We start from the raw sequence: 13468 nt of genomic DNA, 5'->3' as shown, positions 1-13468 counted from the left end.
GCAAAAAATATGACAGACCAGCCAATTTGTATTTGTATATTTTGAATATTTGTAATAAAAATTTGAAGAAGTTTGTAAAAAGTTGAGGACCTGAAATTGTCTTCTAGCAGTTGGTAGCCTTTAGCTTGTAACTTGTGTGTTGTTGTGTAACTAGAATTGTCCTGGTGAAAACATTTGGAGTGGAAGAAGGTCACTCAAATAGACTTCAAGATGACTAAATGATGGACTTGAGGAAAACTAGTAGTAACAGACCAACAGTATCTCCCTGCCCCCTCCCAAGCTGTCCACACTTTTCCAAGAGGGAAAATTTCCCTCTTCTTGTGCTTTTTTCTGTTTTGGCCTGAAACAGAGTGCATTACTTAGAAAATGGCTGTTGTTCCTGACACATGTGCCAAAATAAAACATTTTCCCAGATGTGCCCTCCTTCAGAACAAAAGTGAAGTCTTAAATTTCTCATTAGTAATTAGGTACATGTCTGCAGGGTCTGGAGTCCAACTAGGTTCAAGCAGGAGGTTCCTGTAGGAGCTCCTCACAAAACAAGCTTTTCTTCCCTTGGGGCAGTACTTCACCAAATGATTCTTTGTAGAGGTGTTTGAAGTTGGTTGTGTTTTAGAGCCATCTAACTTGACCTTTTGTCACCTATGTTTCAATAAATTGCCAGTGTTGGACTTCCCTGTTCTATTCCTTGTCAAGCCTCCAGTTCTGCATAGAGCTGGCTCAATTGGAAGATGCACACTGTGGAATGGTCCAGGCCAGTCTTTGTCTACCCAGATGAGCTGTTGACACTGTGGATTTTGATAATACTTTCCTCCCTTCTATATGTTGTTTCGCCCCATTGTATGGCAGTAATAGTTGTATTTTGGACGCCCTGGGGCAGGTTGTTGTTGCCTCTGATGATACCTATCTAAAATAAGCTCACCACGTTTTCAGGTTACTTGCAAGCTCTGATAGATTTCATTTTGCCAACAGCTTGTCTTGTTTTTTTTAAAGTTGTGTTGCAAGTGAAATAATCTCAAACTTTTTTGGGGAGGTGTGAGAAATGGTCGTTGATTGATCATGATGGATGTGAAGTATTTCAGGAACTTTTGACTCTAAGGCAAGATCATGGGGCTTGTTTGAGATTAGGTGATTGAATCAGGCCAAAGCACTTTGTGTGATTTTAGTTAGATATTGACAAGTATCTTCAAATTCATAAATTGAAGATTTTTACAGTGTATATTCATTTCTGTTAGTGATGAACAGCTGGAGTGAATTTCATTGGCTTGTAGCAAGGTTTCCCTTTGCTTGTGTCAGCACAGGAGGCTATAGGGGAGATGGTCGAGATCAGTACAGTGTCAGGCTATGTGGAGATGTTTCGTTTTGCCTTTCTTGTCATCTATAGGTGTGTTGTTATCAGTTGTTTTGTTCTAGCATCTTTCTTTGGAAATCCTAATTTTTATCTTATTTGCGTCTTTTCTTTGATGTGTTCCTAAAATTGTGGAGTAAAAGGAGCTCGTGAAGCATAGTTACTAGTGCTAAAGCATGCATTTGCTTATGGGTTACTTCCTAAATAAACTTCTGTGATGTTGACCTGTGAAGCTGAATAGACGCTTATAAACTCAAGAGAACACTTGAAATCTGTAATCGTCTTACACATCTACTCACTCACTTCCTCAGTGGGATGGGGAGGTGAATCGTACAGGGCTAAAACACGTGAGCTAAGAACAGTTCAAAAATTGGAGTGAAGAAACATTTGATAATAATAGGAAAAAGAGAGGAATAAACCCCAAAAGTCAAATGATGCTCAGTACAATTGCTCAGCACCCACTGACCCATGCCCAGCCTGTCCCTCAGCAGCAATTGGCTCCTCCTGGCCAGCTCCCCCAGTTTGTAGAATAAGCAGAACATTCTGTGGTACAGAATATTCCTCAGGCTGGTTTGGGTCAGCTGCCCTGGCCATGCTTCCCTCCTGCTTCTTGTATAGCTGACTAGCATGGGACACTGAAAAGTCTTGACTTAGGGTATGCATGGCTTGGCACCAGGCATCAGTGTGTTATCAACATTATTCTCACACTAAATCCAAAACACAATTCTGTAACACCTACTGAGAAGAAAATTAACTCTATCCCTGCTGAAACCAGGACTGCTGGAAATCCTGTTCAAAGGAGGGAACACCAATATTGTGTTTCTGTGGAAGCTTTCTGATTAGGTAGGTAAGACTTCCAAACACCGTTCCCATTGTTCTTTTCTCTGAGGGAAAGTGGAGATATGGAAATCTCTGTTCACATGGTTTTAGTGATAACTTTGAAGACTGATATGTTTTCCTCTAACTGGAGCTGTGTTGATGGATTCAATGTGATCACCCTGAAGACGGATATGAAAGCTTATTTTGTGGTTATTAACAGTGTGGACAGCTATATATTTCATGTGTGGGAAGTACCTATATGTCTGTTCTTGGAAGGCTGAAAATATGAACAAATATCTTCTCTTTGGTTGTCTGTTGGCTGTATATGGGAGTTTTATGTAAACTGAAATATGTTGATAGAACTAGTTTCTGGAGTCTTGGTCTCTTCATTGAACAACCTAGAGGAGCCGCAAATCCCAGCAACTGTTTCTCCACGTCTTTGCTGTTAACATTATGGTGGATGTGGCTCATCTATGTTTGAACTAATTGTTAGATTTTGAAGTTAGGTTTCCAGCTTGGGCACGAAGTGGAGATATGGTATTTATGTTGACAGACAATGTATTACAGTGACTTTTATTAACTGCTTAAATTTTTCTCACCATCTATATTCTTTCAATGTTGAGGCATGTAACTAATGGCTTCCAAATGGGAGCTGCTTATAAGAGGTGGCAGTTAAGAGGCTGGAAACTAAACGTGTCTCTTGAGATACTGCTGAAGTGGTAGCTGGGTTCATGATTTTAGCATTAAGTTGGGAAGGTGGTGTGGTACAGTGGTGTCAGAAGACTCTTTCTCTGGATTAGTAGCAGTTGCACCTGCTGGACGTTAGCTAGGATATGGAAGCTTTTTTCTGTCACAAGTAACTTCTGCAGTGGGACTGTTTGCATGGGGGAGACTCACCTTGTTCATATGTTGTTCATGTCTTGTTGCCGAGAGCGGCTGTGGCTACCACATCCCTGGAAGTGTTCAAGGCCAGATTGGACAGGGCTTATAGCAAGATGTCCCTACCCATGGCTGGAGGATTGGAATGAAATGAGCTTTAAGGTCCCTTCCAACTCAAACTGTTCTGGATTTGATGATAATCCTCATCTGGCCATATTTCCTTGTAGGCAGTATTTAGTTCCCATGAAAAGACCTGTCAGTGTGGCGAATAAGGACTTCCATGAACTATTCACTGGGTCATAGTGAATGACCCAGTGGATCACCATGTTCTGTATTGTGTCTGTGTACCTGCAATATGTTTTAGACCATAGTGAGCTGCAGTTTGGGGCAGACTGGCTGCTGCATGGCTGCTTCTGGCAGAGAGTAAATCTCTCGTTCCTAGTCTGCTGTCAGCCAGACTGTAGTGTTTTACCTATTTGACTGGATTTGTTTAAAATGTAGCTGAGATTCTCATTCATTTAAAGGTCTCTCTTTTTTAAAGTGTTAGTGTAACTCTGCTGACTTGTGTGTTTCATTGCAGAACTACCCATGAGTTCTTGTTTGGTGCCCTTGCTGAACTTGTAGATAATGCCAGGTATGTACCTGACACTACCTAATTCCTGAGGTAACTTTAGTTAAGATCTAATTCACCTATGTATTAGTTGGTCTTAAGCAATTTCCACTTCTAGTCGACTTTACAAGAAAATAGAAGACATTGCTGCAATTTAGTATGAATATTTTGCTTGCTCCTCTTACATGGCCACAGCAAACCCCTAAAAAAAATTATTCCTGGAAAGACAGGTTTGAATGAATCCTGGAACAACTCATATTGGAAAGGAAATTGATAGCAGACACAAGATAGATTTAAAGAAAAACTAGTCTGCCTTTTTCTGTAAAGAAATTGCTAAAATATATATACAGGAGCTATGAATTTTCTGATATCTAAATAATTGTATCAAATGTGACAATAAAAATCAAATCAGAGTGGGATAATAAAAAATAGAGCAAGAATAGCTAAAGAAATTTTGACACTTGAGACACAGTCTTTGGAAATTGCAGGTGTTGGGCCACCTGTCTCGTGTGTGTGGGGAATCCCTGCTATAGCAGCCTCCCAAATGCTTTTCTGTTGAGCTGCAGGAAGTACTGTCATGAAGTACTATGGAAATATTTTGGGATTGTTTTCTCTCAAATGTGATGTGTCACAGTGCACATTTTGTGATGTAAGGAGCTGAAACTGGGGCATTTTTGAGCTGGAAAGTTTCTGTTTAGGGAATCAGCCCTGCTTGTGTGTGTGTAAGCTGATGCTGTGTTCAGGGTTGCTACAAGATAATAAAAAGTAGGGTCTTTGGGGGTGGTTTTCCCTTCACCTCTTGGTTTCCCTGGGCTATAGTGAGGTTGTCTTCTGGAGGGAAGGTAGCTGGGCCGGGCTGGAAGTACACATTTGAAACAAAGTGCCTGTGGCATTTCTCAGGTGGGGTTTTGTTACAGCACTACAGCTCCATGCCTCTAGTCAGCAAGCCAAGGTTGGTTTGACGGCAGTAGTGCTGTACATGCTGTACTTTTAAATACAGAGAAGTATGCAGTGGGTGAAGGGCCTCACTTCAGTGATCTTGTAATGACAGCTTTCTGTAACAATCTTGAATGTATTGGGATGGAGCTTTATGTGGAGTTACTAACCCTTTGTATGCAGCTTGACAGAAAAACTATAGGTGTTGTTTGTTTTGTACAGGACGGAGCTCAGAAGTGTGTACTCATTTGATTCCCAGCCTCAGAATGACTTCCTTTAAAATGCCAGTGGTACTTCCTGTCACCAGAACTGTTAGTGTGCCAGTAATGTCCTATGCTGGAGTTTAGGTTCAAATAGACAAAAAGAAGGATAGTGTTTTCTGTTGGTGATGACTGTGGGGCCTCTGTGGACTTTGATCTGTGCAGCCATTTCTTTTGGAAATGATTGTACATGCCTGGATTTTTAGTTTCTTTTTTGTTTAACATTTGAATAACAATTGTGGTTTTATTTCTTTGTAGAGATGCAGATGCCACGAGAATAGACATTTATACTGGTAAGTCACTCCTGCTGCTTCCTTCCATGTCATCAATTAAGTCAGTAGTTAATTTGGATTTAGACTGCAGACGTGTGTTGTCCTTGACAGGATAAGAGTGAGAGTGCTTATGCCCAATCCTGGGGTGAGTAGTGAGCCGCTCCAGAAAGGAAAGACAAGAAGTTGAGGGGCTGGAGCATATCTAGAGAAGGGCAAGGGAACTGTAGAAGGGACTGAAGCACAAGTTTGATGAGAATTGGCTAAGGAATCTGGAAGGGCTCTGCCTGGAGAAAAGGAGGCTTGGGGGGGCCTTCTTGCTCCTACAGCTCCCTGACGGGAGGGTGCAGCCAGGTGGGGGTTGGGCTCTTCTCCTGGGTACCAAGTGAGAGGAAAAAGAGAAAACAGCCTCAAGTTGTGCCAGGAGAAGTTTAGATTGGCTATTAAGAAAAATATCTTCTCTGAAAGTTAGTCAAACACTGAAACAGACTGCCCTGGGCAGTGGGGGAGTCACTATCTACCCATATTTTAAAAATGTGTACCTCTGGTATTTAGGGACATGGTTTAGTGAACTCAGCTCTGTTACATTTGTGGTTGGACTAAATGATCTTAAGGATTGTTTCCAACCTGAATAGTTCTATTGTTCTACCATTTCTTCTGTGCCATAGTGCCTGTTGTCTTTCAAATAGGAGTACCTTTACAAATGCCTTGGGGAAGCTATTAAATCAGCCTTCATCTGAGGTCAGGTGAAGTGAGTTGCTGTTTGTAGTGGATCCAAAAAACTCCACTGACACAATACAGTTTTGTAGCATAGAAGTGAAGAAGTTCTTAATCATTCTGTAACAAGAATCTGGTGCTCTTTCTTACAGCTTAGCCGTATTGCAGGTATAAAAGTCCCATTTGTTGTGTTACTTTTGTTGTTAACACTGATCAAGTTTTATGGAACTTCTAACTTCTGCTCTTGGGAGCAATGAATAACTCTTCCCTTGCAGAGCGACGGGAGGACCTACGAGGTGGATTCATGCTATGTTTTTTGGATGATGGAACAGGAATGGATTCAAGTAAGTGACAGAAAGTTACACTTGCATTTGCAAGCTGAGGTTTCATGTTATGGTTTAAATTCAATTAGCATCTTAGTTCCATAGAAAAGGGCATGTTCCGTGCCTGTATACATGTTCCTGCCTCTCCACTGGCTTTTTCTCACCATATTACATATCAAAGCATTTACGTTTTCCATTGCAGAAAACTAATCTGGTCAAAAGGAAATTGTTTTGCTGCATTATAGAGTTGGGTCAGCCTGGCCTGAAGTTTCCCAGTATACTGAAGTTGACCTTAGGATGGAAGGGAGAATAGTGGAGCAAGAAGGGGGAACAAGCACAAGCTTTGATGGCATAAGTCTTTTCCCCGTCTGGCTGACAGGTGATCGGTTTCTCAGTTGTAATCAGGTGTGCCATGGCAGAAATTAGAGGCTCTGCATTGAAAACAGTTTGCCATTGTTTCATCATGGACATTGTGTCTGTGATCAATACTGGACAATATAAAATCTTAGTAATATGAAAGGAATATTACAAATATATTTCTGCCTTGAAAGTATTGGTCTAAATTAGTGTTGTATCTAGCAGGAGAAAGCTAAAAGCTTTTCTGCTTTTCTTTATCATCAATAAGCAGACCTTTGAGTCTTGAGGACTGATAAATCATCCTGTGAGGAGCTCTGTACAGGGCAGAAAAGTTGGGTGAAACTGGGAGGTGAATTTGGAGAAGACAAAGGAAATGGGTAAATAAGCAACAACTAACATTTTTGCACTGATTCTTCAGTACTTTAAGTTCCTCTTGTGATAGTTTAATCCCAGCTGGCAACTCAGCCCCACACAGCTGCTTGCTCCTCCTCCACTGGGATGATGGAGAGAATCAGAAGGGTAAAAAGTGAGAAAACTTTATGGGTTGAGATAAATACAGTTCAATAAGGCAAACAAAAGCCATGCATATCACACAGCAAACCAAGGAATTAATTCCCCACTTCCCATGGGCAGGCAAGTGTTCAGCCATCCCCAGGAGAGCAGGCTTCCATCATGTGAAACAGTGACTTGGGTAGTCAAATGCTGTAAGGCCACATGTCCCCTTCTTCCTCCTACTTATCCAGCTTTGTCTGGTGAGCACTACACCAAGTTGCATGAGGCTTGGAGCAACCTGTTCTAGTGGAAGGCATCCCTGCCCATGGGAGGGGATGGAATGAGATGGTCTTTAAGTCCCTTTCTATTCCAAACCATTTGGTCTTTAAGTCCCTTTCTATTCCAAACCATTCTAGGATTTTATGATATTTTCTGGAATGCACTGGATCAGTTGGGGTCAGCCATCCCAGACTTGTCCCTTCCCAACTCCTTGTGGGAAGGAACTTGTCCCAAACTCCGGCTTGCTGGTGGTGCAATTTGAAGAGCAGAGGAGGCATTGATGCTCTGTAAGCTGTGTTCAGCACTAATGATAACACTCCTGTATTAGCAGCACTCTTCTCTAAAACACAGTCCCATGCAAGTTAGCATGGAGAGATTGAATCACAGAATGTGTAGGTTGGAAAAGACCTTCAAGATTGAGTCCATTGAGCTCTATCCCAGCCCAAACCAGTACAGTCATGAGGCATTTCATTCAGTTCAGTTTGTGCTTTGGTACACAGACTTGTGACTTCCGTAAAGGAATTTGGTTTGAACTCTAGGTACCTTCTGTATATTCTTTGGAATACAATTAAGGATGCTAAACAGGTCTTCCAAGAGTACTTTTCTGCCACCAGTCTAACTGAAGGAAACAATAAAGCCCCATCCATAAAAAGGAGCTCTCAGATTGAAGTGTGACCTTCTCGTAATCTTTAGGTTCAGGGAGAGGAAATACCACCTGCTCTGCCTGTGTTGAAAACTGTGTTTTTATGGAAGGTGCCAGATGTCTTTTCTAATGCCACAGAATTTGACGTCAGCTTTTATACCGTTTTTGCTTCTGTATAGCTGTTTTTGTGACAAAATGGGATTTAAATATTTGATATTGTCATGGTTTCAGACAGTTTAAGGGGGATGCTCTGAAATTAGTTACGTCGCCTTAGTTTTAACCAATCCCTTTCCACAGGAAATGAATTTGTATAAATACAAGTGAAAAAAATAACAGTTTACTAACAAGTAAAACAGCAACAGGCACAAAATAACAGTAAATAATCACTAGATATAAAATTGCTAAATCTCATGGATTCCCTGGGGACAAAGAGAAACTTAAAATGGCAGAATGACCCCTTTCCCCTAGATGACACTTGCCATGGACAACTGCCTGTGGGGAGACAAAGTGAAAATGGCAACAGCCCTCCCTTTTATCTCTCTGGTGGCAGCAGCTCCATCAGTGTATGCGATTGACATGCTCCGGTGGCTGGTACTTGATCAAGGACTAGAACCTGTGGAAGGGCTTCACCTTCCTCTTGGCGGAGGATGACAAGGCAGCCAACTAAGGTGGCTCAGACTTCGTGCCTTCTCACATTGGCCGGGTGCTGCTGGCGGCTGCAGCAACTGCAGGGTGTGGGGCCTCTTCACTCCTCCCAGCACCATGCTACCGCTGCAGATAGATGTTGCAAAATTCACTCTGAAACAGTTTTTGTTTGTGAAATGTACCTTCTCATTTTGTAGCAACAGTTGCTACTGTTGTGAGCACAGAAAACTTACCTGAAACAACCCCCTCTGGCGGTCAGAGAGAAACAGAGGGGGAAAAAAACCCCACAAAGCAGAGCCTCTGCCTTGAGCAAAAGCTGTGAGGAGAGAGAGAAAGCTCTGCCTGAGAGCCTCGACTTTGAAGAGCTTGACACTCGCTTGCCCCGACCCCCAACCCTGCGGTTCTGATTCTGGCTGCACTGTCAGGTCTTTAAGAGACTATCAATTTTGGGCACAGATGGATATGGAATACAGTAATACTTGGGTTACCCAGGACAGCTATTAAGTGGCTTCTTTTGACTAATCTTTCAGCTAAATGTTGAAGAATTTTATCCTGATAGCCTGAAATGCTCAGTAAAAAAGATTGACAGATGCTGTGAGTTGCTGGGGTATTTCACAGCACTATGCCTTGTAAATGGCAAATATCATGTAATTCATGTCCTTTGACTGTCTTGATGCTTGTCCAAGGGCAGCCAGGTGAAAGCTCTGTGTGCTGCACCATTTGCCTGTCAGCATGGACAGAAGCAGCTAAGGAGAGTTTTTCATTCAAACTCCCTGCATGGGGCCCTCTGGGTCCATCTCCGACTGTAGGGATCTGAGTTTTAATTTCTTGTAATGGAGGGTCTACCAGTTTTAAATATATCCTGAAGATGTCCTGTCTGACTTTAAGAGATGTCAGTAGAAAATCTTTTATTGGACTTTTCTTCCTTTATACAGACCCTACTTCAACAGAAATCATGGATCTTGGGAGTGTTTTATTTTTGTGCATGATAGCTTTAATTAAAAATTGTTTTTATTGTACATAAAGCTGACATGTTAAAAAGTATAACTCCGTGACTTACTGTAGTGCTGTTGAAGCCCATGCTAGCCTGGAATCTTCCCAAGTCAGCTGGAAGGATGGCTTGGAAGGCTGGATCTGGGGATGATCAGTGAATAAACCCAGTTGTGTCTGGGCACTTCTAAATGGAGGGAAGAGCTGAAGGGCTCAAGCTAACTGTTCTAGTAACACAATCTCTATGTTATTCTGTCTTGTTGCTGTTCTCTTTGGTCTTGTTCTGTCTTGGACAAATCTAGATTTGTCTGGCAGTCTCTGAAAACAGAAGGGTATAGTAAGGCTGTTGGTCAGATTTGAGTGCTCTGTCTGATGGCTTCTGATTAGCAAGCCAAATGACAACTCCTCACTTCTAAAACTTAGGATTGTTTGTGCAGTGATGCCTGCTGCAGTTGCTTTCAGTACTCACTGCATTGGCTCTCTTAATGATCACTCTGGGTTGTGTGGTCTCAAGATCAAAATACATTTGTACTCAAGCTGCAAACATCTCACATTATAATCATGAGTTTTCATAAGATCTGAGGATTCAGTGGTGTCACAGGACAGCTCTTTTCAAGGAACCATCATGTTCTGCTGAGAGGTATCAGAATTGTAGAGTCTTCTGAGTTGGAAGGGGCCCACAAGGGAGTCTGGCTCCTTTTCCTGTGCAGGACATCCCAAAATTCCATCCTGTGCCTGAGAGTTGTCCAAATGCTCCTGGAGCTGTCAGGCTTGAGACCATGACCACTGCCCTGGGGAGCCTGTTCCAGTGCCTGACCACCCTTTTGGTGAAGAACCTTTCCCTAATTTCTAATATTAGAAAATATATTATTATCCAGTAAATACCCTCTGCCCCCAACATAGAGAATAATAGTGCTGGCCCAAAAGTTTGGCCTTTTTTGTGAGAGGCTGGATAGGAGTCCATAGAAAACCAAACAATAGATCTCATGCAGCACATCAGATTTCTCATACTATCACTGAAATCACTACTCAGGCTTGAAATTTTACCTAATGCCTGGTTCTGAAAGTGCTGTGTGAATTTAATGAATCAAAATACAGCTTGAATGATTCAATGGATCTACTTGTATGTTGAGAAAGTATAGCAGCTAGTTTAGGAAGTGACTGTAGTTTTATTCTTAAGCAGTTAAAGAAAATAAATTTCTACCTGGCATTTTCATCATAGAAATCCTCAGGTTGGAAAGTACCTCAAAGATCATTTGTTTCAGCCTTTCATGGGAAAGGGAAGAGATGATTTAGCACCCTGTCTCTCCAGTGATGGGGACTCCACCATGTACCTGGTGAGGTTGTTCCAGTGATTGATTAAATGACTGATTGAGCTCTAAAAAAATTTCTTTCTTATTTTAAGAAGAAAGCTCTCCCAGTGCAACTTGTAACTATTGCCTCTTTTTCATGTGGCTCCTTGGGAAGGGAGAGCCTCCATCCTTTTGGTAGCTACCCTTCAAGTACTGTAATACTATGATGAAATCCCCCCTGGGCCCTTTCTTTCTTCTCAAGGAAGGAGACCTAATTCTCCTCACAGGGCAGATTCTGCAGCCCTCTGATCATCTCCTTTGCACCCTGTTCAGTCTGTCTGCATCTTTCCTGAATTGAGGAGACAGAACTGGACACAGTACTGTGGGTGGAGTAGTGCTGACAAACACGAAGTTGAGTGGGATAATCACATTTCCATCTCTTTGGCAATGTCCCTGTGGATACAGTCCAGGATCCTATTTGCCTCTGTTGCTTCTGTGGGACACTGTTGGATCATACTCAGCTTGTTGTCCACCAGGACCCTTCCAGCCAGGCTGCTCCTCCCAACCTGCAGATTCCAGTCTGTGTTGGGCTCTTGGTTTATTTAACCCTGGGTGCAGGACTTTACATCTCCTTTCAGACACAATCTTGCTTGCCCACTCTTCCAGCCTGTGCAGGTGTCTAAGAAAAGCATTCCTTATATGCCCAATTTACCTCCATCAACAAAGCTGGTGAAGTTGCAAAAACACCCCAGTATCAAGATCCTTTATGGAGATGTTGAGCAATGTAGGGCACAGCATCAATTCTTGGGGTCTCAACTTGTGACAGGCTGCCAGCCAGAGTGAAAATCATTGATGATCACTTCCTAAGCATGACCCATGAGCTAGTTCCCTACTTGTTTTGTATACCACTTGCCTGGGCTGTGTCTCCCCAGTTTGTCCAGGAACAGGCTGTGGTAAACTATGTCCAACATTTTGTTGAAGTCCAGCCAAATAACACCCATTGCTCTCTCCATATGGACAGAAAGTGCTGCCTTGTAGAAGGTGATCAAATCAGTCAGGTGTGACTTGCCTTTGTAAATCTCTGCAGACGTAGCCCAGTCACCTGCCTTGTCTGGCTTCTTATACTTTTAAAGAGGGCTTGTTCCATTGCTTTTTGAGATTGAAGTAAATATATCAGGTCTTGCTTTTTTCAACTGTATTTTTGAAATGTGGAAGCTCAAAACAGCTTTTGTTTTAATGGAAGCAGTTAATTAAGTAGCAGTGTCCTGGTTGCTTTATTAGGTCTGGTATTTTAAAAACACTGTTTATCCAAGACTCACAGTGGTGAGGAACACTGTTCAATTGGAAGTCCAATTGTTACTTTAGAGTGTGCACACACTTGTGTGTGTGGACAATGAGTCTTGGGGGCTGCTTTCAGGGGAACAGTCTACACAGTTCTCAAGAGAAAATTTGTCTTTAACCTTGTTTAAGGTTAAATCTTTAACCTGAACATTGATATTTCCTCTGAAGTTGACAGATTTTTAAAATAAATTACAGGAACATGTATCAAAGTGATTTGTCAGTCACTGTCTTGTTTCTAGTCATTGCCCCAAGTGGGGATGGTGTTCTGTGTTTGTTACAGTGACAAAGGATCTCGCAGCTTCTCGCTTCTTCCCCTCTCCTCAGGAAAATTCAACTTGGCTTTAGGCTAATTTCCCCCAGGTAGTGAATTAAATCCTTTAGCTCTGGGATATCTTTCGAGGATGCTGTTGAGTCCACTGCAAATATTCCACCTAACATGAATATAGAAGATGATTTTGTGGAGAAGGCAGGTAGTATAATTTTCTCTGCTCAGATTGGAACTTACTTTAAGCATTCTCAGCTGAAGAACTTGGAGATGCAAGAGAACTCTGCTTAACGAGCAAAGTGGGGTCTGACTTCAGGAGCACTCAGGAGCTGAACAGCTCCATCCACCAGTTCCTTCACCCAGGCATCCTGTGTTTCTTATGAAGAATCCTTTTGTATGTGCCCTTGATTTATTGGGCTTTGAAGATCAACCTGCTATATATTGACCATCTTAAGCAAATTTCTTCAGCTTCTTTTTTCTCTTTGTTTTGTGTAGATCTCCCTCCCCCGTTTTTCATGCTGGGGAGTTTGGCTTTTTTTAATCCAGTAAATCTGAGGCACAACAAAACAAAAATAGTGTGACTAAAATAGTCAAGTGAAACACTGCCGAGAGCCTATAAAGAGATGGAAAAAAATTAATTTCTATCTTGATTCTTGGGAGGATGTAAGTATTAAATCTCTCCAAAAGACAGCCTGAGGAGAGGTGCTACCTCACAGTCCCCTTTGCTCAGCATCACCTTCATCCCTCTGCCCTGAAAGAAGAGTCACGATTGGGTGGTTTCAGACATTCAGCATTGAGTGATAACCATCTGGTCACCTTTCCTGAGAGGGGAAGTGCTTTGGATAATTACTCTTTACCCTTTTTAGACTTTCTAAAATTTTCTTAAAAATAGTTACTGAAAAATGTTTGTAGAGCAAAAAGGTTCCAACTGTCCTTCTCTTTTTAAAATACCTCCTACCTGCTTTCCTTAGCAGGCTTTAAAAATAACACAGAAATAGTAGTTGGA

At 41.9% G+C, this 13468-nt stretch overlaps 1 protein-coding gene across 3 annotated transcripts in view; it reads left to right on the top strand.

Moving 5' to 3' along the window:
• MORC2 (MORC family CW-type zinc finger 2) overlaps window positions 1-13468 on the top strand; it is a 50982-nt gene that overhangs the window by 2734 nt on the left and 34780 nt on the right. For 2 of the 3 annotated variants that reach the window (XR_010723345.1, XM_066199546.1), the window contains exons 2-4: window positions 3624-3677; window positions 5108-5142; window positions 6111-6179. Coding sequence is in view for 2 of the 3 variants with exons in the window: in XM_066199546.1 (XP_066055643.1) it covers window positions 3624-3677; window positions 5108-5142; window positions 6111-6179 (158 nt within the window). In the remaining variant the exon portion in view is untranslated. Of the gene's footprint in view, window positions 1-2169; window positions 2189-3623; window positions 3678-5107; window positions 5143-6110; window positions 6180-13468 lie in introns of those variants that run through there. The other variant, XM_066199548.1, reaches the window with a different exon arrangement.

The sequence above is a fragment of the Chamaea fasciata genome, unplaced genomic scaffold, assembly GCF_029207755.1.
Source record: "Chamaea fasciata isolate MVZ Bird 193981 ecotype frontalis unplaced genomic scaffold, bChaFas1.0.hap1 SCAF_18, whole genome shotgun sequence".
Classification (NCBI taxonomy): domain Eukaryota; kingdom Metazoa; phylum Chordata; class Aves; order Passeriformes; family Sylviidae; genus Chamaea; species Chamaea fasciata.
The sequence above is the reverse complement of the archived record's forward strand: the minus strand, read 5'-3'. Positions and strand labels throughout refer to the sequence as shown.